Source organism: Scleropages formosus, chromosome 7 (assembly GCF_900964775.1).
Source record: "Scleropages formosus chromosome 7, fSclFor1.1, whole genome shotgun sequence".
Classification (NCBI taxonomy): domain Eukaryota; kingdom Metazoa; phylum Chordata; class Actinopteri; order Osteoglossiformes; family Osteoglossidae; genus Scleropages; species Scleropages formosus.
This window is the reverse complement of record NC_041812.1, coordinates 21,693,018-21,715,961: the sequence shown is the minus strand read 5'-3', so window position 1 is coordinate 21,715,961 and position 22,944 is coordinate 21,693,018. Positions and strand designations below refer to the sequence as shown.

The following is a 22,944-nucleotide window of genomic DNA, read 5'->3' as shown; positions in this document are numbered from 1 at the left end:
ATTGTGGGTGATTCTGCACTGTGAAAGGCTGACATAAGAAAATTACATGGTTCATGTGATGATAGGGTGACTTATGAAACTGCTAGACAAATGCTTAAAAGAATAAATGCATTACATTTACACCCAGAGTGGCCATTTCTTCCAGTATGTACACTTTTATTTATTATTTATTTATTTTATTTATATTTGTTTATTACCAAGTGTTTGCATGTTCTCGCCGTGTCTGTGTGGGTTTCCTCCGGGTGCTCTCGTTTCCTCCCACAGTCCAAAGACATGCTGCTTGGGTTCCCCCATAGTGTGTGAGTGACAGAGAGAGAGTGTGTTCCACTGATGTATGGATGAGGGACTCAGTGTAAGTAGTGTATCTAGCAGTGTAAGTCACCTTGGTGAATAAGGTGTGTGGGCTGATAACACTACATAGAGTTTATTGGGAAGTCGCTTTGGACAAAAGTGTCTGCTAAATAAATAAATGTAAATGCAAATGTACGTGTAAATCTGTTATTCCAGAATAAGTACAGATGGTTTGGCTTACCTTATTAATTAGGCAACGCAAGATCTTACTGTACAAAATGTGCCCCTGATAAATGCACACAGCAATACTTTTGTTGAGAGGTCATGTGGTACAACTGTTAATTGGTCATTTTAACAATTTCGGATTTTTTTTTTCCCTTGATTATACTATTCCACTGAGGTACACCCCAGCCAGACTGCTAAGCTCCTCCACCTCTGTCCGCTTGGTGGTCCGATGCACAAAGGTCCAAAATCAAAGGTGTAATGGTTTTTGGTTCTAGATGTGGTGGAATAACTTCCTTGTTTCAATCAGAACTGCTGAATTTCTCTCTACAATTATGAAGGGTCTCAAAACTCACCTCTACAGACTCACGTCTCCCCAATCTTTTAAGTGCATGATAAATGTGTAAATGTTTATGTTTCATATTTTTTTTAATTAAAAATTATTGAATAATGGAAAAACCTTTATGCAGTTACTTCTTGTGATGTACACTGGTTTATATGTTGGTATGAGACAAATTGACTGTACTTCAGAATCATGTGTCTGCATCCAAATGCCTCCTTCTGTTGATGTAATGCACTCTGTACATTTTTCTCTGAGGTATATGTGACTTCAGAGAAAAAGCATCTGCTAAATAAATAAACATAAATGTAAATGTATTTGCTTTAATGGCCCAGTATTTCTATTGACTTTCCATAACTTTAACATATTCATGCATCAACTTTTTATATACTAAAGCATGCATGTCTTAGTTGTATTTGGTGGCACTCCAGAAGTATAATCTCCTTTATTAATATTTAAAAAGTTTACTTCTGCATGAAAGAACAGAATTTTAATTATTTCGGTTTAAAGTATTTTAAAATAAATATTTCATGTTATTAATTGTTCTAGAGTTGAACAGGGAAGTTTACATGTTATGAGGGATAAAGAATTTTGTGCTATTATTCCACTTTATTTAGGTTTCTTTTTTGGGAATTTTTCATTACTCTGGTTTTGCAGAAAATCCAATCGAATATAGATATCTTTTTATCATTATAGAAAGATTCTTTACAGTGTGATAGAGTTGATGAGTTGTGTCAAGTGTATTTTATTGTGTTTTAATAGACACACATATAAAAAGTGTAATAAATGATAATAAGAAACATGCTTATATTTTGATATTGTGGATTTGGCATTGCTAGAGCAAAAATTTAAAAAGAATGGCATCAATATTCATTAACATCGCACTTGCACTATACTTTCCTTCTCGAGATAAAGTAGATTAGTAATTGCTTCACATGTACCATACAAGACATATATATAAAAACCTGTACACATATATACAATATAGTTACACTCCATTCAGAGGTCGAGTTTAAAAATGTTGAAACCTGTAGAAAACAGAAGTATGCTGAAGAAAGTACATAGCGTGTGTAACTGCCACTATGAAATAGCATTTTCTCATCAACTAATAACAAATCAAATTTAGATCACACTTAAGACTACAATGACAAGCTTGTTCACCGCTTCTGTCTTCACAAAACTGACTCATGATGCCATACAGTGCAGTAAACTGGATTTTCTGCATTGCGACAAACTTTCCTCCAGAAAGATGTAAGAAGAGAAACGTGGTTTTTGCCTCCAGCAAATCCCAAATAAGTGAATATTAGCAGTGTATTTGTACATCTCTGAAAGTCTTGGTCATATTCCAGAATGTGTGAGAGACAGGGAAGGAGGTCAGTCATTACACCGGCTCTGTGGTATAGGGGGTCCAAATGGGTTCATTTTAGCAGATGGGTTAAAGACCAGATGCTGTTCAACCACACTATTGCATTTTGTGAATGACAATGTGAAATTTTTTCTCTTTAACATAATATTGCCTGTTTCTTACAGCTCTGACAAAACTGCAAAAACTAAACAAAGTATGTCGCTTTGGCATCGTCTCCAAGCCATCTGCCAGCAGTACCTGAATGCACTCTGTTAGGTGTAATTGCACTCTGCTAAGAGAAATAATTTTGGCCTGAATATTTATTAGAGTTGACATTATATTAATATAACATGTTGGCACCATATCTAAGGGCCTTGGGCCCTTAATTCTGTACTGAAAAAAAGAAGAATAGAAAAGCATTGAGCTGTCATTTCGTGATTAGAATTTGACTGAATGATCATTCTTCCTGGCATGGAAGTCCAACTAATGAGTTTTACACTCTAACATTAATGAATCTTCAATAAATACAATTAAGTTTGCTTAAAGGTGTTTAGCTCAGGCTTATGAGCTGCCTTGTGAAGTGCAGAAAAGAAGCTGCTTTGAAATAAACTAGATACTTTGTTGGTCTAGAAAAAAAAGGATGAATCCTTTTTACAGTAATTTTTGTTAAACTTTATTTTTTTGTTTTGATCTCACAGCACAGCATGTGTTATATGTGTTATAAACAGAATAAAATGGATATTATCACAGGTGAGATTAACGTAACACAAGATCAATTTAAGCATTCCATATATTTACACAAGGGGTGTGGTGGCGCAGCGGATTTCACTGGCTCTTGCTCTCTGGTGGGTCTGGGATTCAAGTCCCGCTTGGGATGCCTTGTGATGGACTGGTGCCCTACTCTTAGTTTGTCCCCTCCAGCCTTGCGCGCTGTGTTGCTAGGATAGGCTCTGGTTTGTCATAACCCCCTTTGGGACAAGCAGTTTCAGTCAATATGGGTGTGTGTATTTATGCATACATCACAGGTTTGAATGCTACCACCTGCCTTACTGCCCTCAATCAAAGTATTTATCTTGAACTGCTTCAGTAAAAAAACTACCCAGTTGTATAAATGGGTAAATCTGTGTAATTACCTAAACATTGTAAATTGTTGTGGAGAAAAGCGCCATCCAAATGAATGAATGTAATAATGAATAAATGCTATATACTGTACGTACATAATGTATGCGTCATATGAAGCACTTACAGTATGAAGATTAATTGGTGACATGTAGACTACAGCGTTGTGAAAAAGGATTCTGTGAATGACTTGAAGGAAAAGAAAAAGGTCGCATGCTTCACTGGATATAATAACACTGCTGCTGTAAAATAAAATGACATTGTGGTCATCTTGTATCCCTGCCGTTTTAAATTTTTATGTCTAGGAAGAAGAGCCCAAGTGAAATTCAAGTGGTGCTCAAGCTGAGCTCTGTTTCCCTGTGGTTTGCCTAGTCCGGAAAACGCATCGCGCTCCTTGTCTACTAATGAACACCCTTGATTTCAGGGTGTTAAACGATAATTGTTATGTGCGTAAATGCGCGCGCGCGCGCACACACACGCACACACACTACATGCTATGGATTTACAGAGCTTTGAGAATGCTCCAGCATAACATGGTGCATTTTCACAATACATTTCCAAAAAAATAAACCATTATAATGTTATATTAATTAATTAATATTAACCACTGCTACATTCTCTCGTCATTTCGTGTTTTACATTGATTTTTATGAAATGTGATTTTTTTTTTTGTTTAGCTCTGGAATGTATTGAAACGGTACACTAGAATTTAGAAATCATGAGCATAACAACTTATGTTATTAAACAGCAAAACCACAGCGATATTCTCGCACATGACTCTTCCTCACTTGAACGAAACACCTCAGAGCTGAGCTGCAAAGAAAGTTAGTCGCTCACAAGACCCCTTTGGCTTTCGACTCATGCACAACACAGGAAAAAAAGACCACGAGCAGTGAGGCAGGCACCATTGCTCAACACTGCAGCACCTCTGCCCATACAGGACATGTACAGTTATGACCGTCACATGCGGAACGGAACGGAACGGCCCGCCTCCATCCCGCGCTCGTGCGTAAAAGCGAGCGGCGCGCGTTCGCAGGCGCGCGCGCGCGAGCCGCTCGGCGAGTTTGGAACACCTCGATACCGCGCTTGTGCTGCGCCTCGCGCGAGCGTCACATCATCGCCCGGCGTTCGCCCCTCGTCAGCCCTCCGTCGTCCGAAGGACTTTGCGCGCTTTCGTCCTCCTGAACTGAACGGATCCGTAAAGGGGACTTCGCATTTGGACATTTTAATTTTCTTTTAACCTTATTATAAATGGGATTTAACGCGGCGCGTCTAGGGAAACGACTCCGGCTCCGGGCTCGCGCGGGGAAGCATCAGTCAGAGAGACAGCGCTTGTTATCATGCGCGAGGGAGGCAACTGACGGCGCCGAAACGCAGTGAACCGGACATGTGAAGAATACGCCGATATCGGCCCGAGGTGAACATTTTGGGAATTCGAGCACGAGAGGAAATGCGCACAGGTGAGTCCGATCCTCGGTGGAGGCGCGCCGGCTGCCTGCCTGGCTGTGCGAGAGACTCCTCTCTGCAGCCATACCCAGTTCCATCCGCGTAATCCTTTTACTCCTATTTAACTGCGGCTTCGTTTTTTTTACCTCTTTGCGTATTTGCCAACGGAAAGCTACTTGTTTTACTCTGGGAAACCCCGGGGCTCCGTTATTTCCAGCGGGAAAAGCGAGTCAGCAGAGAGAGCGCCACCTGCTGGGGGTGTTTGACGGTGTCCCATACCGTGCTCCATATAGAGTGTCTCGGACTGATTAAGTGTCATATTTACACTTATTTATCTAGCAGACGCTTTTCTCCAAAGCGACTTCTAATGTACTCTATCATGTTTGTGTTATCAGCCCACACACCTTATTCACCGTGGTGACTTACACTGCTAGATACGCTACTTACACTGGGTCGCTCATCCATACGTCACTGGAACACACTCTCTCTGGCACTCACACACTATGGGGGAACCTGAACTGCTTGCCTTTGGACTGTGGGAGGAAACCAGAGCACCTGAAGGAAACCCACACATACACAGGGAGAACATGCAAACTCCACACAGACTGAGTGGGGATCAAACCCATGTCCTCTTGCACCAGCCAGATGCTGTGAGACAGCAACACTACTCACTGTGCCGCTGTGCCACCGTGCCACCCACCTGTGTATAGCTGACCCCTTTGTCCGAGGAGACTCAGAAGGTTACATCAGCTGCACAATAATTTATCTGTCCATTTATACAGCAGGGTATTCTTCCTTTATCATTCCATGGAGAGTACCATGATCCAGAGTACCACAGCAGGAGTGGGAATCAAACAGGGAGCCTTAACCACACCACTTACTGCTCCCTGTTAGCATCTCGTCTCCGAATCCCAGTCGTGGAAACTAGTATTCGAAAGTAGCCTTTCTTCCTTTTCCAGCGTGAATGCTTCTCTCGTGAGTAAAGGAATCTGAAGACACACAAACACAGATTTCTCTAACCTGGGATCCATGGAGCCCGTGGGGGGTTGTGGAGTGAAACCTTCCTTGAACAACAGCAGCAATGCAGTTTTCAAATTAAGTAAATTTTGCAACAGCAATTCAAGCGAAGGTGGGCAGTAGGTGGCATAGTGGTTAGAGTTACTGTTTTGCATCTGTAACAGTTATCAGTGCATAATAGCTCTTTAAATGGATCAAAAGTTGTAAATCGCTTTGGGGAAAAGTGATCGCTAAGCTAATAAATGTAATCAAGTTTCAGTGAAATACTTTCTCCAGGTTTATTCATGGATGTTTTTTCTACAAGAGAGTCTTTAGCTTCGGATTCAGATTCTTAAAGGCAGTAGAAAAGGTTTAAGAAGCGCCGATGTAAATGGCCCCATATACTTAACACAAGCTGCAGTTACTTCTACACAGTTTTGCTTGGAAACGTGGCATTTATTTAAAATTTTGCAAAGGCCAACTTTGACACTTTGCATCTTTAAAGACATAGAAATTCTCTAAAAATTCCTACCTATTCACAAATGGATACGTAAAGGTTTGTAGTATTACTGATGCAAATGATTTGAACAGGTTGCCAGCTATAGGCAGAAATGATTTAATTTATATACCGCTTGATCATTTATTGTCAGCCGTGGCTGTTGCCGTTCTTTTACATTATTTGCATTTTTTTCATTTAGTTGACATTTTTCTTTGAAGCACCTTATATCGCTAAGATGTTTACAGTGATTTACCCTGTTATGCATCTAGGTATTTTTACTGGAGCAAATCAAAGTAAATACCTTGTTCAAGGGTAATATAAAAGGAGGTAGGATTTGACCCTGGATCCTTCAAATACCAGGCAACAGCTGCAGCCACTACACCCCCTGCTGTCCCAGGGATCACAAAAGAGTATATCAAACCATCTCAAACAGACTGAAAATTACAGGTGGTCCTCCACTTTCAACATATGCAACTTATGAACATCCGGACTTATGACAACCATTGCTAATTAACCTTATTACATTATTTTCAAGTCCCAGTATCTGGTGGTAACACCTAAAGATAACTGCTCAATATGCTGTATGATAACATTGGCTGGCTGCATATTTGTCATTTTTCTCGTCAGTCAGCATTTGGGTGTCTGATGATGATGATGATGATGATTATTATTATTATTATTATTATTATTATTATTATTATTATTATTATTATTATGTATTCCCAGTGTTTGGTCATAGTGCTTGGTCTCTGTTAGTGGGTGTCTAGCAGCCAATGTGTGTTATTACAAAAAAAAAAATTATTTACAGAACTTTTCCTTGTTATTCTATGCCAGGTTCCTTTTTTACAGTGGAAAAATTAGTGTTCTGGTGGTGCTGGAAAGGGAAAGTTAAAGACAACAGATATATAAGTGAAAGTGAAATTAATCGTGCACCATGAAAATGGAATTTTAATGCTGTACTGTATTTTTTTATTATTTTACTTTAGTAATTTTTTAGCATGAATAATGTGTGACATTGGTGGAAAAAATTACCAAATCCATATTACACAATGTAGCTTTCGTGTATCTTGTTTATATATCCTTTTCATTTATATAATACAATATGAGGAGATTTGCAACTTACAAGCAAGATGATTGGGTGGGCGTGGTGGCCCAGTGGGTTTGACTGGGTCCTTCTCTCTGGTGGGTTTAGGGTTCGAGTCCTGCTTAGGGTGCCTTGCGATGCACTGGCGTCCTGTCTGGAGTGTGTCCCCTCCTCCAGCCTTACGTCCTGTGTTGCCGGGTTAGGCTCCAGCTCCCTGGGACAAATGGTTTCGGACTGTGTGTGAGCACGTTGACTTACCACGAGGTTATTGGAATGGAAGCTCATCATAAGTTGTATTTCATATGCTGGGAAAGCTGTTCTGCTGGAATATGCATCTTTTTCATTACAAATAATATAGTGTATGTAAATGGACATTCTTACACATGATAGACTAAAAATGGAGCTGCGATGCCACCTTGTCACTCTGAACAAGATAGTTAATTCAGTTTGGTGGCTGTGTTTGAAAGACAATATATCAGAAACATGAACCACATGGCTATGGTTCACATTCCTTTCAGTCTTAGACTTAAGACTTTGCACCGCCATGTAATTTAAGCATGTCATTAAATACTAAAAAAATGTTCTCTGCTTAATGACTGTCGATTGAAATGTGAGGATTCTTTTAATACATTATAGCCTAGGAGAATTACTCATTACTGCACTTCTGAACACTATTTTACTACAATACCAGTACTTGGGGGGGGGGGGGGGGGGGGGGGAGCAAAAACTTTAAAATGAATGCCTGCTTAAACAATTATAAATAATTAGGATGTAACTTCCTGAAGTTTTCATTCTTTCAGTCAGTCAGTCAGTCTCCCAGACACTTCATCTGCGTATCACAGATATTCGAGTGTAATAGTACAGTTATATCAAAATTCTCCTCTGCATTATAAACTGTACTGTGTGCAAGACTATTGAGGACCCCTAAATATATGACCACATAGAGATAGTGTTTCGTATGTAGGTGTTTTGAATGTGCTCAATTCTTTTATTTGTTTTCCATCCATTCATCTGGATGGTTAAAGACATTGTAGCATACAGCCATCTGCAGTGATGAAAAAAAGAATACATTTGTGAAACCAATTTATTATAAACTTTTAAAGCATTTTACAATGACATAAATAAGGTTATAATTCTTTAAAGGGTTTTTTTTTTTCCGGAATGATTGTAAACTTATGCCCCTCGGGGGCAGCAGGTGGTGCCGTGGATAGATCTGCAGTTTTCAGATTTGTCGATTGCAGGATCAAATCCCACCAGCTGCTGTCGTGCCTTTGAGCCAAGTAGTTACTCTCCTTTTAATACAGTAAAACTTATCTAGCTGTATAAATGGGCAAATAATTCTTAGTACTGTGTGAACATTCTACAAGGGGCAAGTCATAAAAAAGAAAATAAATGAATAAATGTTAAGTGCATTTTGGCAATACACAAGTAACCCTCAATCTCAGCAGCAGAAAAAAAAAAAAAAAGTTTTCACAGATCGTAGTAGTTGAAAATACTGCAAAAAACTGTTAAAACACTGCAAGTGCAGTGATGCAAATCCCGAGCGTTCGGAATGTCTTCGTAAAAAATTGTTGCATTGTTTTCTGTTAATGTTACTGTGTTTAGTATTCTTCTGTCCCATCACTTGTTAACCTTTTTTTCTGAGAAAATTAGCGGAGTCGTCTTGGAGGTGTGCATTTTTCCCTGCGATTCCCTTCCGGGAATATGCGGCTGTGCACTTGTGCCACTCGGATATGGATGCTTTTTGCTGCTATAACGAAATCTGCTCAAGCCACCATTGTTGTTTGGCGTGAGATGAGGGATGAAGAGTATTTATATCCGGTGAGGGAACATCTCCTTATCTGCTGAAGACAGCGATACAGCTGGAAACGCAGCTTGGCCGTCCGCTGATACGGCGTGCACAATGTGGGGCGCCGATTCCTGCGTCTCATTTGAATATCTCAGGCCTACAAGCCTTATCCTGTTTGTTCCTCCACTATCATCATCGACCGATCCATGTTTGAATGTACGAGGGTGCAGAGTCGAGGAAGCGTTTAACCACTTTGCCGCCATGTACTGCGCGTCAGTGCTTTTCCTAGACGTGGACACTGGATTCTGTAGTAGAACGTCTACGTTAATGCTATTGGTTACGCACAGATTTAGCGGATTGTTTTATATTCAAGAGCAGGAGTTAGGATTCCTTTTCCATTTCAGAACACCTTAAGAATGTTGCCTTTGGTCCTTTGATTTAACGTCCAAGAATAACAGTTCCTTCACTGAAATTTTTTGGAAATGATTTAATATCATCCATTGTGTTTTAGCTATTTAGCCTTACACCCTCCTTTATAATCTAAAGTCATATGATTAAGAAATTATATTATAAACCTCCATTGTTTTTTGTGTTAAAGTACACATATTTACAGCATGCATTTCAAAATTTCTTTGAAATTTGAAACCAGTATCAGTGTATTTGCAGAGGTTCAAAACCCAGTGACAGTAAAAGCAAAGTATATTCGACTGGAAGCATTTGCATTAATGCACGTGGCAGTAACTTCTCTCCCGAAATACATCTCAGAACAATAAAATGTGCATTCCACATTTACACATACTGGCTGAAACCACTTGTCCCGAGCAGGGTCGTGGCAAACCAGAATCTAACCCGGCAACACAGGGCACAAGCCTGGAAGGGACACACCCAGGACAGGATGCCAGTCCACCGCAAGGCACCCCAAGCAGGACTTGAACCCTAGACCCACCAGAGAGCAGGACCTGGCCAAACCCACTATGCCACCACATCCCCCGTTCTACATTTGACAAAATTTAATTGACGTTTTCTGCTAATTGCCAGAATTCATACATATTGCTGGTTAGACTGAGGACAAAATGATGTGTCTTTTATTGTGTCAGATTACAAGGCTCTGGAAGAACAATACAAAAAAGGTACCTTAAAATAGAAGCATTTTCAAGCTTTACTTGAATAGGATGTGTGGTCTAGGATCGAAGCTGTGATGTTGTACTGAACAGAACATTACCCTGCTCTCAAATCAAGGACTTATTTCTCATTACATTGTTCGAAAACATCCTCAGCTGGTCAACAGATTGCGTTTAAAATACCCAATGAAATTGTATGAATGATCGCTGAATGTAGTAATTGGTGCCATCTTGTGTGTGTGTGTGTGTGTGCGCTATTTTTTTTCATATTGTAGTATGGCTTTAGTCATCACATATACATGTACACCATTTCACCAGTATGAATTTGTACACAGTGCCTTGTACTTTCACAGCATTCTAACAAACCCTTAATGGGGTCTACAAGATACAAGATAATTTAACATGATTCCGTGCTTGTTTTCCCAGCCTGGCTTCTCCTGATTCTAATTGAAGAAGGATTTGCACTGACACAGAAAGCAAAAGGTTTGATTTCAGTGTCATTTTATCATTTATACCTTTACACCTATTAAATTACTGTGAACATCTTCTCTTGACATCACTCTAATCATAGACTTTTTACTTGGACAAAAAAAAAATCCCTCTTTATTCTACTGATGTGCTGTATAGAAGTATTTCTTCTATAACCGTGTGGTTTTACTCTAGTTTCCTCAGGTTTGCATAATGTGGGGCAGACGAGAGGGAGTACTGGGCAGTGTGGCACCTGGGTGCAGAACGCCAATGGAGGATTCTTCACCTCCCCCAACTACCCCAACTCCTACCCCCCCAACAAGGAATGCATCTACATTCTGGAAGGTACCTCTATAACGGTGCATTCATCAGTGAGCCTTGTTCTATTACCACGGTTCTGCATTTGACAATGTATTTTATAGAAGGTTTAAATCAATACAGGGACTCTAACTGGATGTGATCGCAGAATAAAAGAAGCTGATGAAATGCTGTCTCTGAAGCAGTTTTGCCCAGTGTTGTCCGGGTCATTTAAAAGCAGTGTGGAGCTTCAGTGAGGTAGGAGAAGAAAAATGAAGGGTACGTAATAGGTTTCCTACCAAACGTGTTTTGATGCGTCTCAGCTGTGAGATAACAGAAAACCTATGCATTTGGTTGAGTGTTTGATTTTTGTTAACCGCTGAAGTGAGAAGTGCTTCAGTCACAAAACTAATAATACAGAAAGAAGTCAGCCCCAAGAAGTAGTCCAGTTCAGAAAATAAGTAGAATGGACCTCAGCCAGCCTTTATTTATTTATTTATTTTTTTTTTTTGTAAAATGGAACTTATGGCCCTGCAGAAATCCTCTTACAGACTTTAAATCATTGATACACAAGTGTGTTTACCTTAACCATCCTGCACACTTGAGCCAGTCAAAATGTGCTATGGTAAACTTATAAAAAGGAAAGCTTTGAAAACAACAAATATGACTCACAAGTCGTACCTTTTTAATAAACCTAAGTAAAATAATTTTTCTTTGAATTTGATAGGGGGCACCATGGCTCAGTGGGTTTGGCTGCAGCCTGCTCTGTGGTGGGTTTGGGGTTTGAGTCGCGCTTGGGGTGCCTTGTGGCGGACTGGCATTCTGTCTGGGGTGTTTCCCTTGTGCCCTGTGTTGCCAGGTTAGGCTCTGGTTTGCCATGACCCCACTTGGGACAAGTGTGTGTGTGTGTGTGTGTGTGTGTGTACATTTTATATTGCAGCTTCTGAAAGACAACACAATAAAGATGAAAGGCATGGATTACAAGTCGAAAGTCTATCCGTTCATCGTCAACAACCGCTTATCCTGAGCAGGGTCGCGGCAAACCGGAGCCTAACCCGGCAACACAGGGCGCAAGACTGAAGGGGGAGAGGACACACCCAGGACGGGACACCAGTCCGTCACAAGGCACCCCAAGTGGGGCTTGAAGCCCACACCCGCCACACAGGGGGCACCGGCTGAACACCCCAAGTTTAAAGTTAAAAAAAAAATACACCAAAGATCGCAATACAGCAATAAAAAAACAAATGAATAAACCAACAAAATACAAATCAATGGATAAATGATGAGAGGGTAGAGAGTTATAAAGAGGAGTTTGTAGCGGTGTCAGTGCTATGTGAAAGCAATTTTGAACACGTGGCACTGAAGGTTTGATTTATATGTGTCCAGAGTGGGAGATGTTCTGGATTTTTCTTGATTTCCTTCCACAGTTTGGGGGCATGTCAGAAAAAAAAAACTGATCTTCCACAGAATGCAGGTTAGACTGAGGGACATGTAGGTGACAAGAGTCAAAATGAAGGTTGAGAGGTAGAAATAGACTGACAAAAGAGGTACAGAGGCACTAGACCATCCATGTAAGTCTCAAACCAACACAGGAAGCCAGTGCAGGGGTTCTAACTTAAGTGTGATGTGGTCACTTGCATTGGACTTTTCAGGATCTATATGTTGAATCCTGACCATGCTGGGGCTTCTATAATTTGGACATTGAGGCCATAGTGATTGGGAGTATCATAGTAGTCAGTTTTGGAGAAGACAAATGCATGAACTTTTCAGAAACACAGGGCAGTGTGTGTGTGTGTATATAATGTGTGTAAATTAACTCTTATATGTTTTCTATGTCTTCAGCAGTGTTTAGCCCAGGACACAGGCCCTGAGTCTTTATCTGCCACATTTAATTGCAATGACTAGTTAACCTTCCTTCACCGAAAGTCCGTTCTACTTTTGTGTGCTTTAAAGCCACTTTAGTATTGCGTTTATGCTAAAAGCCACTTAATAGTGCTGACAAATCAAATTCCACAGGTGAGCCCAAGCAATATTATAATATTAGTTTCAGTAAAAGGGTCTTTTAACAGCTTCCAACCGTGCATTTTTTTTTAATAGTTCGGTTGCTGTGATTATGGGAGCTTGCTGGGTACTGATTAGTTAAACAGCCTGCCTTCAAATTAAGTAATTTTTTTTTTTTTTCAGAAATGTTTTTTCCCCTTCCCCCTCCGGCCTTACGCCCTGTGTTGCCGGGTAGGCTCCGGTTCCCCGCGACCCCGTCTGGGACAAGCGGTTCAGAAAGTGTGTGTGTGTGTGTGTGTGTGTGTGTGTGTGTGTGTTTTTTTTTTCCCACCAAAAAAGGAAACTGTGGTTTATAACTCTTTAATGAGTTGTGGGTGCTCTAGCTCCATAGAGTGAGCTAAAAAGTTTAAAAAAAAGACTCCTTTTTAATGTAAGTGGCTAAGCCGGCAGCTCTCAAAGTTTAACGGTAGAAGTCATCAATGGAAAAACAATGAAAACTGCCAGGGAAACTGCACGTACACTGGAAACATGCTTTGGGAATTAATTTCTTCAAATTAATTTGCTTCCCCATTAGACGTTTTCAGTGTGTTTGGCAAGAGCCCTTAGCTGCATGCTGTTAAGGTCACCTGAGAGGCATAGCAGTGATATCAGAACTGCATTTTACAGATGTGAGAAAATATCTGTGAACCATTTGTGCTTCTGAATTATCTGCATTTTTAAATGATTGGCTCCTCATAAAAATTTACCCTCAATGACCTTGATTGTTGAGCCGTTTGTTTGCTAAAGTACTGAATTGTAAAATTTAGTGTGTTATTTTATTCATTATTGTGATTCAGGTAAAAACCAGATTTTATTTTAGGAGCCATTCATGCAGAAATCCAGATAATTCAAAGGGTTTGCAAAATTTTTCTCACATCGGTACATCCTTTATGAATGCTTTTCTCTTTTAATGATCAAAAAGCACTTCTTTTGTCCTGCACACAGCCCTGCCACGGCAGAGAATTGAGCTGGTCTTCAATGAGACCTACTACATTGAGCCTTCCTTCGAATGCCGCTTTGACCACATTGAGGTGCGGGACGGCCCCTTCGGCTTCTCGCCCCTCATCAACCGCTTCTGTGGGCCGACCAGCCCAGGCGTGGTCACGTCCACGGGCCGCTTCATGTGGGTCAAGTTCACCAGCGATGAGGAGCTGGAGGGCCTGGGCTTCCGGGTCAAATACATCTTTACCGCAGGTATCCATTTTTGCGCAATGGATGGGATCTCCTAAGCTTAGTATCTTCAACTACTTTTAATAAGGCCAAATTTAATAATTTAAGCAGCTGTTTGAAACAGTTTGGGTAAAACCGCAAAATTGTACAGTATATTGTTAAACATATCATTGAATCTAAACAATATGTTTTTTTCCAAGATGGCAAAATTGACCCAAAAATTGTGCAGAAATCACATGTCATTTGTTCAACTTTTTTCTGCTTTTTCAAAAATAGTATATACACATCCTTATTCAAGCACTCAGTGTCATAATATTTCAGTCTGTTTTATATCTTCTGTTTTTCTATATCAGATCCCGACTTCAAACTTAAAACAGGAGGAATTTTAAATCCAATTCCAGGTGAGGAATCCAACGTAAATTACCAAATGATTTAGCAAATTAGATTTTTTAAATTAATGTTTACTTGTTTTCTTACTTTTAATTGTCCTTACTGTTTTATTTTGTAAATTCACATGTATCATACTATTGTGATACATGTGCATTTACAACATTTGTTTGTCAATTGTTTGATTACAATGTTTCAAGTATACAGTTGGTTTTACTGAAACATTTGGACTGTTTGTTGACGGAGAGTGTGACAGCATCTCACCCTGTGTGAAATGAATCTGATAACTCTTTTACCACCTGGTATCCTGAGGTTTCCCCCTTGTCTGAGATGTTGTTTGCACTCAGAACCTTACTCTGATTTTTTTTTTTCCTCTCCTTCTTCTATTAATCCTCCCTTTCATTTCTCCCATACTCCTTTTCTATTCTCAGACTGTCAGTTTGAAATTGGAGGCTCTGATGGCATTATTCACTCCAGTCAGGTGGAAGAGGAAGCCAAGATTAAGTTTGGCGATGCAGTCGACTGCATCTGGACTGTACGTGCCCCACCAGGGTCCAAGGTCGGCATCAGGATTATCTTCCAATATGCCAAGTCTATAAGCGTGTTATAGTAAACAGTGGTACAAACAATTCCCATAAGTTCTGTTAGATGTGAGCATGTTGTTACTGTGATGCAGTGGCTTTTTGATATTCTGTGTCTGGGATTGTCCTTCAAATGAATGATAGCTGCTCCATTAGTCATGTGGAGTCATGTGGTCAACAATGCAGGTAGTCATCAAGTTAAGACATATGCAACTTACAACCGTCTGGATTTATAAAAGCCATAACATTAAACTTATGTTATTTCCGAGTTCTGTTATTTGGTCATAATGTCTAAGGATAACCGCTGGCTGGACTGGCACAGGACACCATATTTCTTATTGTCTGTGTCTCACTCAGTGTTTGGGTGTCTAGCAGTGATTACATGTGTTTATAAAACTTTTCATTTGTGAGTTAATTTTCATTTAAAATGGCTAGCAAGTCAAAAAACAAGTTATTACTCATAAATGAATTCTGTACAATATATTAACTTTGATATTCAGAAATAATTGCCTGTGCTGTTTTATGGGACAAGCGGTTCAGACTGTGTGTGTGTGTGTGTGTGTGTGTGTGTGTGTGTGTGTGTGTGTGTGTGTGTGTTTCATTTTATAATCACTGCATGTATTTCTATTATTACTATATAATGCTATTATTTTAATATGTGAAATTACTGAACAAAATGTAAAAGTGCAAAGATAGTGGAAAATTATAAAATTGTAAGAAAACAATATATTATATAGCATTTAAGTATGTTAATTGTTCGTGTATCCTTATGGTCCACTTATGTAAGTTCAAGTTCAAGTTTATTGTCATAGATACAAGTATCATGAAATTCTTCCCGAATGCTTCTCCACAGACTATGGACAAAGACAGAGACAATAGAAATACTGCACAAACAAAACAATGACAATGACAGTGAGTAGTGCAACAGGAATAACAATAAATAATGGTAACAGTAATAACAATAATACCAGTTGACAGCCAGAGAACTCAGAACGAGAGGATGAGGATGCTAATGAGAATGCTTGAAGTGCTTAAGTAATATAGCATAATGTGGATTTTCACCTAACGACAAAGTGAAGTTTTGACGAGTTTCTTGGATCAGAACACCACTGTAGGGGGAGAACATAAAGAATTAAATTCCTTTTTTTTTTCACAATTCCAAAAACATGATATTGTAAAAGAGTTAATGAAACTTTATTAATCCTATGGGGAAATTGCTCTTGGTTGTGCTTACATACAGTATATTTCCCAACTGAGTATGAATGTTGAATTTGCTGAGTAAACTGGCATTATGCATGAAAATATAATGTATTCTCAGTACATACCCTTAACACACTTGAGCAACCACTGAAAATCTTTTGTATGATGTTGAAATTTGGCTCATACTGGTTTTATACCAAAAAAAATAACATCAAGGCTCAAGACTTTGAAAAACATTTTGAACATTTTTCATCTGCACCCTTATGATCATGAGCCTTTTAAGTCCAGTTCAGTCTCGTTGCAACACAGTGTTCCATGTCGAGTTGTCTGCTTGTAGATTTATCTGCGCTTCCTGGACTACCAGATGGAGCACTCAAATGAGTGCAAGAAGAACTTCGTGGCCGTGTACGACGGCAGCAGTGCCATTGAGAACCTGAAGGCCAAGTTTTGCAGCACCGTTGCCAACGACATCATGCTGGATAGTGGAGTCGGCGTGGTCCGCATGTGGGCCGACGAGAACAGCAGGCTCAGCCGCTTCCGCATGCTCTTCACTTCATTCGTTGAACGTAAGCGCTCTGTCGACCTGCCACCATAACTCAGAATAAGCATACATTCTAGCTTACAGTTATAAAAACTAAGTAAAGAAGTTGCAAAGGTTGCCCATGATGCTATACTGCAGATAACACTCACCTGCCATTGGGAAATATCTTTTTAGTTGGGTAACAAGAATTCTGTTTCTTGACAAGACCGTCCTTTCATGACTTATTTTAAGAAATTAGCTTGTACTTGTTGTAGTTGATTTCATTGTTTCTTCATAACTTTCCTTACTTTATGAGAATGGATGACATTGAAAAGTAAACTAATGTGTTGTTGCCAATGTGTTGCAGTAACATAACTGTGATAATGAGCTCTTGGTCAAAAAAAAAGAGTTCTTGGTCATTTACAGACACCCCTCTACTTATGTAAATTCGGATTTAAAAAAATTCCAGGCATACACATTATTTATGGCTAGCACTTATGCAAAACATCTGCAGTGTGTTAAACGCAAGTCGGTGTAGCCAGACAAGGTGGGAAGCTGCATCTTCCCAGTTCCCGCGTGTTTTGAGCCATGAACCAATTTCCGCTCATTAGTGTAGTGCTTTTTTTTCGCATATTTTTTACCATTTTTTTTTATTCACAATGCCTGGTGGTAAACGTGCATTTGAAGGATTCACTTAATGCTGAATCTCTGTCCACATTTAAAAAGGATCTTAAAATTCACCTCTTCCGGACTCAGTTTGACGATGATCTGCTCATGTAACGTGTACATGTTCATCAACTTCATGTACTATAACTTTGACATCATGCCTGTTAATGGATAAACCTTCTCACAACTACTCCCGTAATGTAACGTGAATGTTTATATATAAAGGATACTAGGAAGCAATCGTCGATATCTGAATAAAGTTTTATACAGCCACTTGTGATGTACATCGATTCATATGGTGTTAAAAAAAAACTAATTGTACTTAAGAATCACGCATCTGCATCTGTGTCTGTCTTTCTGCTAATGTGTGCGTTACATTGTATTATCTATGAGATTTACGTCACTTTGGAGAAAAGTGTCTGCTAAATGAATACATGTAAATGTAAGGAAAACAAGAACCGTCTCGCAAGCGTACAGCAATCGATTTGGAGGTGAAACTGAAAATAATAAGGAAGTATGAAGGTGGCCAAAGATTATCGTCTATAACACGGGAACCAGGTTTAGCTGTATGATCAACTATAAATGCGATCGTGAAGGAGGCTGCACGTATAAAGGAGGACGTGAAAGGAACAGCTAGCATGAAAACAACTATAATAACGAAGAAACGTCAAGGTGCAATGAATAACTGAGATGGAAAGATGATTAATGTTATCATGTTGAATGGTGGGGGAGGGGAATCGGACATATAAATTTTGATTTACGCAGCGGTTGAATAACGGTCTATTTGCGCAAGTCAAGGGGTGTCTGTACTCAGAATGAGAAAATTATTAAATCATCTGTGAATGACAGTGGCTGTGAATCAAATGACATGAGTAGGCCTCAATAATTTTTCATGTTTTATTTAAAGACTTCTATATAGAAAACAACAATTTTATTATAATGTCCTGTTCCAGAGTCTCTACATTTGATTATACGGATCTGTACATTGGCTTTTCCATTTAGGTACAAATGTTTTCCCATTTATTCATTTTTTTAGTCACATTTTCTTCACATCTGTTTTCTTAAATGTCTGTAATATGTAAGAAACGTTTAAGTCAACGTAATGCGTGTTTACCTGGGTAGTTGGTAGACGTCAGTACAATGCACTCAAACAGAATGCGAATGTGAATCATTCAGCTCTCTCTTCCACAGTGTTTACAGATTGTTTGTAGGGTTTCTGCATGTCAGTGAACAAAAACAAGATGGCAAACATTACACAAGTCTGTGGCACGAGTGACCCAGGAATTGCCATATAACAGGAGTTTGTTTAGACAACATACCTTTATGTTTTCCTGTATTAAGTCAGTTTTAATGCTGCTCGGTTTTTTTTTTTTTTTTTTTTTTTTTTTTAATAATTACAGTTTACATTTATTCATTTAGCAGATGTTTTTCTCCAAAGTAACATACATCTCATACTGTGTGAGTGACACAGAGAGAGTGTGTTCCACTGATCTATGGATGTAAGTAGTGTATCTAGCAGTGTAAGTCACCTTGGTGAATAAGGTATGTGGGCTAGTAACACTACATAGTATCCATTGTAAGTCGCTTTGGAGAAAAGAGTCTGCTAAGTGAATAAATGTAAAATGTAAAATACAGTTTGTGCATTGCATTAGGAGAGAGACATAGCTGCAGATGTGTGATTAAGTACAGTTGGTTTCCTTCACCATATGCACCGATGTTCATCACGAAAGTAGCTGCATAAAATTTTACCAGAATATCGATGATTCCTAATCACCTTCCTAGTAGATTTCTTTTTTCTTTTTTCTTTTTTTTTTTGTTTGAGGTGCATATAAACATTTGCGTTACATTGCAGGCAGTTATATCCAAGGTTTTCTTAGATCCAAGATACAAATAAAGCTTGATAACTGAGATGTCCTCTGGTTTAATTGCATGCAGTTAATTAAGGAGCCAATGAGTTAGATGATTAGAATATTAGGTGTTTGTCTCCACCTTGTGGAAGGGATTTACTCTGATACGCATGACGGAGAATGTGGCTCCGGTCTTCATCAGTACACTTCTGGTTACCACTGCTGCTCTGATAATATGAAAGCGTACATGAATTCATGACCATTAGCACAAAATGTGATTATTTATTAAACCTGTTTAGCCATTTAGGGCCATATTAATTACACTTAAGAAAAAAGAAAACATTTTTGCTGAAATCAGTTAAATAACCAAAAATATAACTACTTTCCAAGGTATAACAAGCAACTAAGGCATAACTAAACTAAAATAAATAATATCAATCACCACTGTTTTACATATTTTATCATTCCAAGTTCTTTTTGCATTTACATTTAAGTAGACACTTTTCTTCAAAGCAATGCACATCTCTGAGAAAAATCCAGAGTGCATTACATCAACAGAAGAAGAGATCTGGATGCAGGTATGTGATTCTAGAATACAGTCAGTTTGTCATATACCGCCATATGAACCAGAAATAATGTAAGAAATTATTACACTGTGAATAATGTAAGCATGTGGTTTCAATGAACCGTAAAGTATTTTTTTCTGCGGAAGGCTTTTTGGGTTTCCTGTCCATGCTCTCCATGTTGGCTTCATGGATTGTTGTGGGCCAGTGTGTGTTATGCTGAAGGATGGTGTCATTCATGAAGCACATCTACTCGGATCCCATTGATTTCCCATCAGAAATCGGATGGATCATGGTGTTAACCGGCTTATCGTAGTGCAAGGGTCTAGCTGCTGATACTTTTTTTTCCTGAATCACCCTCTGTTAAACAGGACATCTCATCACTGTGTTTAGATTATGTGACACTATCTGACCATTTATGGGTTGTGTTACCTTTTGTAATGTTTGCTTACCTTTTTTAATGACGATTACAGAATCCAGCAAAGACAAAAAATACAATATCTGCCAATCTATCTTTTATTTATTTATCAATGCACTTCACAGTAGTTTTTTTTTTATTGACTACAGCACTGTATGACAGCAACATAGAAACAGCACACTATGAGAAATTTCGAATAGATCTGCATACATAATACAAGGACAATAGGTTACAGTATTTCACAGAGGTGTTCAGGTAGCACAGAAGGGTGTCCACGCATGCCAGAGTTGATTTGAATTACCATACAGATCAAATGTTAGTTTTTCTTGCAGGAATTATAACTGCTTTGTTTATTGTGTGCATTATGTCTGCTGTTTGTGTTTAATTTCTTGCAGCACCATGTTCAGGCAACACCTTCTTCTGCCACAGCAACATGTGCATCAACAACTCCCTCGTCTGCAATGGGATTCAGAACTGTGTGTATCCTTGGGATGAGAACCAGTGCAGAGGTCAGTCACAGTCACATATGCGTCTATGTGGACATGCCATGGAGTCAAGTCTGACTCATAGCAGCCACTTGCACAGTTTGAGCAGCTCAGGACCTGTGATGCTCCAGCCTAACCCCACATGCATGTATATAAAATACTTTAATTTTTGCTATATTATTTATGTGCATGTGTATAAATGGAGCACCAGGTAGCACAATGATTACTGCTAATGCCTTTGGACTCAAAGGTTGCAGGTTGAAATCCTGCTGTAAAACCCTTGAGCAATGTGCTTATCCCGAATTGCTCAAGTAAAAATTAGCTGTGAAAAATGGACAAATCAGTGTAAACAGCTTAACATTGTAAGATACTTTTGAGAAAAGCATCAGCAAAATGAATAAACCCATGTGTTATATGTATCGATACAGAAAAACAATCTAGCTTTTAAGGAGAGATTTTTTTTTAAACATTACACAACGCAACAAAATTTCTCAAAGTTCTTAGTTATGTCAGTTTTTACGTTGATTATGCTTTTTGAAATGAAAATTTACTGATTGCAAGAATACCACTAGTTCTTCTAGAGTGTCGGTTTTAGTTTGGTACTTTACAGCCATTGGAAGATTCTAGAAGGCACCAGAACACTTTAGAAAGTACCAAAATATCCAGTAAAGCATCAGATCCTAAAAGAACCAGGATCAAAATGAGTTTTATTGGCAACTGGTTGGAAAGGTATTGGAATATTCGGTGCTTGGAACCCAGTGGCAAAATTCACCAAAATGTGCTAATTTCAAGAATGTGCAATATGTTTTTTCTAAAAACTGACACAGTACGAACTAATGCCAAAAGTATGAGTAGTCTAACAAATCTGAATGTAAAATGCAAAAAAATCTACTTAATTAAATGTCTGTTACATTGTGTTATTTTAATAAGTTTATTTTAATATATTATTAACTTTTGTTGTTGTTTTTTGTACTAATGAGCAAGTCTTTGTTTTGGGTAGTTATCAGAAATCAACGGTATTCAATGCATGGAATAATGCATGCGGCGATTTGACTAATATATTCACGTCTTACTTTAGAGAAGAAATCCAGCAGTTTATTTCACCTGATCACCAAGAGACACAGGACAGTTATCGGCGTGTCTGCCGGCGTGGTCCTGGTGCTGTTTGTCATCTCAGTCCTGGTCCAGATGAAGCAGCCAAGGAAGAAGGTTCTAACCCGCAAGGCCGTGTTCAATAAGGGGGGCTTCCAGGAGGTCTTTGACCCACCGCACTATGACCTCTTCTCCTTGCGGGACAAGGAGATATCCTCGGACCTGGCAGAGCTTGCGGACTTGTCGGAGGAGCTGGAGGGCTATCACAAGCTGCGGCGCTCTTCCACGGCCTCCCGCTGCATCCACGAGCATCACTGCGGCTCACAGGCCTCCGCTGTCAAGCCGAGCCGGGCCACCCTCAGCTCCATGGAGCTGCTGTACCGTAACGACTTCTCTCAGCCGCAGCCTATGAAAACCTTCAACACCTACAAGAAGAGCTGCTACGGCTACAAGCAGGCACACGACTGTGCCGAGAAGGTCATCGAGGACCGTGTCATGGAGGAGATCCCCTGTGAGATTTACATGCGAGGCAGCAACAGCAATGCTGCCGCCAGTCAGCGTTCCATCTCAATGGACTTCTGAGGAGACGAGCCATTGCTCTCAAATCATTTCTCCTTTCTCCGCTCCTTTCGATCCGTCTCATGAGAATGAATCTTGTGCCAAGTAGTACAGCTTGATACACAAATCCATGACTCACTTCCTCATTTTAATGAAATGCTCATATGCACAGTGCTATTTTGATTATCACCATTGATTTGTATTCGCCTTTTTGTATTCATTGATGGTTTCTATTTTTTCCCAATATCTATATAAGAGTTTGTCCTGTGCAGTTACTTAGCTTTTACTTCCTAATTTTTTCTTTGTCTGTTCTGAATAAATTTAACTGAAAAAGACTTTGTGCTGATGTTATTGTAAACATGGATACTGTAATCGAGCCCTGAAATAATATCGTACCTCA

General features: G+C 39.3%; 1 protein-coding gene across 1 annotated transcript; it reads left to right on the top strand.

Annotated features, from left to right (window-relative positions):
• The first annotated feature begins 4,375 nt into the window (after positions 1-4,375).
• On the top strand, positions 4,376-22,577 carry LOC108926315 (neuropilin and tolloid-like protein 2). Its single transcript, XM_018738931.2, has 9 exons — positions 4,376-4,777; positions 10,679-10,735; positions 10,916-11,065; positions 14,003-14,251; positions 14,581-14,628; positions 15,046-15,173; positions 16,733-16,961; positions 20,805-20,918; positions 21,973-22,577. Exons 1-9 carry the CDS (start codon positions 4,768-4,770, stop codon positions 22,566-22,568), a joined length of 1,581 nt encoding a protein of 526 aa, XP_018594447.1. The 5' UTR covers positions 4,376-4,767; the 3' UTR covers positions 22,569-22,577.
• Positions 22,578-22,944: the final 367 nt, after the last annotated feature.

Excerpts from the sequence above, each read along its gene's own strand:
- LOC108926315 (XM_018738931.2), top strand. Across the intron at positions 10,736-10,915 it reads ACTGACACAGAAAGCAAAAG|TTTCCTCAGGTTTGCATAAT; the intron begins GTTTGATTTCAG and ends GTTTTACTCTAG. Across the intron at positions 20,919-21,972 it reads GGATGAGAACCAGTGCAGAG|AGAAGAAATCCAGCAGTTTA; the intron begins GTCAGTCACAGT and ends GTCTTACTTTAG.